The sequence below is a fragment of the Pagrus pagrus genome, assembly GCF_965226575.1.
Source record: "Pagrus pagrus genome assembly, chromosome: 12".
Classification (NCBI taxonomy): domain Eukaryota; kingdom Metazoa; phylum Chordata; class Actinopteri; order Spariformes; family Sparidae; genus Pagrus; species Pagrus pagrus.
Window position 1 is genome coordinate 6,263,809 of NC_140196.1, and position 4,193 is coordinate 6,268,001.

General features: G+C 42.6%; 1 protein-coding gene across 1 annotated transcript; it reads left to right on the forward strand.

Moving 5' to 3' along the window:
* The first annotated feature begins 480 nt into the window (after window positions 1-480).
* LOC311266402 (uncharacterized protein) lies at window positions 481-2,224 on the forward strand. Its single transcript, XM_084368751.1, has 3 exons — window positions 481-721; window positions 827-941; window positions 1,325-2,224. Exons 1-3 carry the CDS (start codon window positions 655-657, stop codon window positions 1,974-1,976), a joined length of 834 nt encoding a protein of 277 aa, XP_084224877.1. The 5' UTR covers window positions 481-654; the 3' UTR covers window positions 1,977-2,224.
* The last annotated feature ends 1,969 nt before the right edge of the window (window positions 2,225-4,193 follow it).

Genomic DNA, 4,193 nt, shown 5'->3' on the forward strand with positions numbered 1-4,193 from the left:
GTGTGTTACATGTGTGCTATTTTAAGTACAAGCATTTCTGATAAAAACATTTGTGTAACATCTGTCTTAACAGATGAACCACAGCAAATTTCCCGTGACCAAACGTAACATTTATTAAAATTTAAAGCGGATTTCAGTCCACCATCTTTACTACCAGTCACTCTAAAAGTAGAGGCAACCTGTGGCTTTTACAGTGAGCGTAAAGGAAAGGGCTGAGTTTCTGTATGTGTACACATTGTATGAGTGTTGGTGCTTTTCAGTGATGCTACTTTGTATATTGTGGGCTTGTCTGTGGTGAATGGACTGTTTCTCATCTTTGGTTTTTGAGAGGTGAATCATTGTTTCCCCTCCCCACTGTGCGGCCACAACTCTCCATGGTGACGAGTAAGGGGTGTGGGGGACGGGGGACGGAAGGGGTCTCGTTTATAAGAGACGAGATCAAAACTTGAACTATCAGAGAGACAGAGAGAACTTCACTAATTGGAAAAGCCGTGAAAGATATGCGCCCAGCTGTCTGAGCACGTCTAGTTTGATTCAGCACTCTGATAACAACTCCAAGCAGTGAATTACCATCTGGGAGCTATTCAGATACGTTTGTGCTGAGGCACTTTACACACAGCCGTTGAAGGACAAAGCCAAGGTGTAATTCTGAAGATGAGAGCCAGCCTGGTGTGTGCCGCTCTTCTCTGCTTCACCACATGGATGGGCATCGTCCATGCAAGTGAGTACTGTAAAAAAAGCACCAGATTTTTGACTGAGCACGTCTGAGTGTTTTGCATGGTAAAATGAAGGTAACTTAATCTGTCTCCGTTTTTGTCTTTTTTAGCTCATGCGCCGGTGGTAAACTGTTGTGAGAGGTGGTCCACCACCGAACCCCCACTAACACGAATTGTGAATTACACCGTTCAGTCCGAAGGCACCTGTCCAATCGCAGCCATACGGTGAGTGGTCCTGATATTTTACAATGTAAACAGGACAATGTCTCAATTGAGGACAAATATCCAAAAGTGCAAGAAAACATATTTTTGACAACACTTTTTTTTTGTTAAAACTATTATAACTGTCACTGCTGTACTGACAGTTTTGGTTTTATTTGTCCCAATTTTTAGTTACATGAGTGTCAGTAACAATTGCCCATAACTTAGGCAATAACACCTGACCTATTCACATGTGTAGGATCAGCAGCTGGCAGGGATCAGTCTGACTGAGTGGGAAAGAGAGTCAACAATCACATGTCTTTGTTCAGATTCACCTATGGTACCTTTAATAAACTATCTGTCAAAACAGCACAACAATGCCATTAACAGATATCAATCAATTGCAGGTTTCACACAACGCGTAGGAAAACAATTTGCTCCCACCCGAGCAGTGACTGGGCAATACAAGCCATGGCCAAGGTGGACGAGGAGAACAGAAAAAAAGCAGTGCAAGAGCATGGACCGACTGAAGTGGGACCAACGAGCACCGTCACCCCAGCAGAGCCCACCACGTCAACAAAGGCACCACAGAAGATAACCAAGGCCAAGGTTGACGAGGAGAACGGGAAAAAAGCAGTGCAAGAGCATGGACCGACTGAAGAGGGATCAACGAGCACCATCACCCCAGCAGAGCCCACCACGTCGACAAAGGCACTACAGAAGATAACCAAGGCCAAGGTTGACGAGGAGAATGGGAAAAAAGCAGTGCAAGAGCATGGACCGACTGAAGAGGGATCAACGAGCACCGTCACCCCAGCAGAGCCCACCACGTCGACAAAGGCACCACAGAAGATAACCAAGGCCAAGGTTGACGAGGAGAATGGGAAAAAAGCAGTGCAAGAGCATGGACAGACCGAAGAGGGATCAACGAGCGGCGTCACCCCAGCAAAGCTCACTAAGTCAAAAATGGCACGACAGAAGGGTGGCAGAAAAGGAAGGAGACTGCTGGGGAGATATTCCAGGAAATGGAGGAAGAGGCAGCTGAGAAGACGCGGCTGAGGAATCACAACACCAATCAAAGTTTCCACCGTCAGCGAACTTTACTTTTTCCAATCGGACTTTTCCTGCTGTACTGCATCAGCAGTAAACAAATATGAAACAAAGTCGGGCTTTTATATATTATTCTATTGATGCTTAGATAAGCAATATACTGTATATTTAAACATATGTTAACCATACCTCGTTGTCTTAGATGTGTTTATGTTAATCAAAAGAGCATAATTGTTTTTACTTCTTCCAGTCGGTTGCCAATAAAGTCTTTTAAAGGAGCTGAAATTTAAAGTGCTTTTGTTATGAACAGAGAGAACACACACTGAAACAGAACAGAACACACACTGAAACAGAACTGGTTGCAGCAGGCTGACACACATATAAATATAAAAGAGACCTCACTGATACTCAGAACCTCAGAACTTGCCTCTTCCTCCATTTGTTTACGCTCAGTGCAAATAAGAAATGTACAGGAAGGAAACCAACACACACGTACAGCTAAAAACAGATAACAAATCTAAACAAAGATGAGCGGTATAGATACAGTTGCTATGTGCAACGGATAGGCGTAATCATGAAAATGAACAACAACAGCTGGACAAACAAACATACAGAGTCTATATAGAGTTCAAATGTTAACTGTATAAACTGGTTGGGTTCGTAGCTTCACTGTGGAAGTAGAGCAAATAATAAATCATGTATTTATATCATTATATATTATATTACATGTACAGAGGTGACTTTCTGTATAGTTATTGAGAGACTTGAGAGATTGCTTTCTAAGAAACACTTTGTTATATTAACACTGGTCACTGCAGGGTTACTGTATCCTACAAGAAGTGTATCAGGATGTCAAATATCTGGTCTCACTTTGGCAACAGCTGTCCACTAACTAGGGATGTGTACAAGTCCTGGAACTGAGCAGGTCTCGGCATCAATAATCATTAAAGTCTGATCTGTCGGGTGCCCCAGTAGCTCAGTTGGTGGAGCGTGCGCCCCATGTACAGGTGCTGCGTCCTCACTGCAGCGGCCCATGATTCGAATCCGACGTGTAGCTCTTTGCTGCATGTCATCCCCCCTCTCTCATTCCATTTCCTGTCAACTCTTCACCTGTCCCGTCCAATAAAGCCATGAAAAATGCCAAATAATAATAATAATAAGTCCTAACTGTCAGTTGCTGTCTGCCTCTGTTGTGTTTTTTTGTTGTGTCTTTGAAATTTAAGATCTAATCTAAGTTATACCATCAAAGTTACAACATTTCATTCAGCGTGCTGTGACGCACACAAAATACCACAAAAACCCCTGAAAGTGAATGTCAAGAACATCGCAGCACGCAAACTCTGAAGTCAGACAAGTTGTGCTAATATAAATTAAGCACTGCAGAATGTATTTAATAGTAAATATATCACGTTCTACTCTTTCTCTCACCCTAACCCCGAATATTTGCTAATGGACACCTGCAGATCATCAGCCAGACAGTTAAACATCACTTTTGTCAGTAATCATTTACTCGATTCCACTGGGTCAATATTTCTTCTCCCCTGTTCAGCCCCCCAGTGAAAGCAATATTTAAAGGTGATATTTTAAGATGCAAAGTAGTGTAACATACAAATTCAAGAACAGTTAAATGTAGAGCAGGCGTGTACATTTGTACCTGGAGTCTGAAAGTGGGCCTCTGTTTTATGTGTGTGTTTATTTTGATATTATCTCCTTTCTGTGTCAGGGCTGGGTTTTACTTGAAACTGCGGGGCGGCCATGGTGCCACAGCCACCACATCCTGAACGCTCGGAGGTATATGTGCATGTGTGAAGGGCTGCATGTCTGTGGTCAGCAATTTAGCAGAAGAGTATTAGTGAGACTGTTTTCCTCTCTTCTAAGAAAATGATGCCCAAAGCAACAAAATGTCTAAGCAGTCACGTAACACGCAACATGTATGACGGACGTGTCAACCACATACATACGACTATGAGTTGGTATTTACCGATACAAATAAACCGCACTTAATCATTTTAATAATGAAATTATTATTTGTAATGTCAAATGTGTTGCTTGGACTGATAAAGTATTATCTAACTCTGTAGTTCCCCGGTGGCTCAGTGGAACTTTTTAGCACCTTTCAGCTGATTGTTTTGGATTTACAGCCTACATCTTTAATGGTTTGGTTCCTTCTCACTGCTCTTATCTGCCCTGTTTCCAGCTGCATCAGGCAGCTATTTTCAGCAAAAA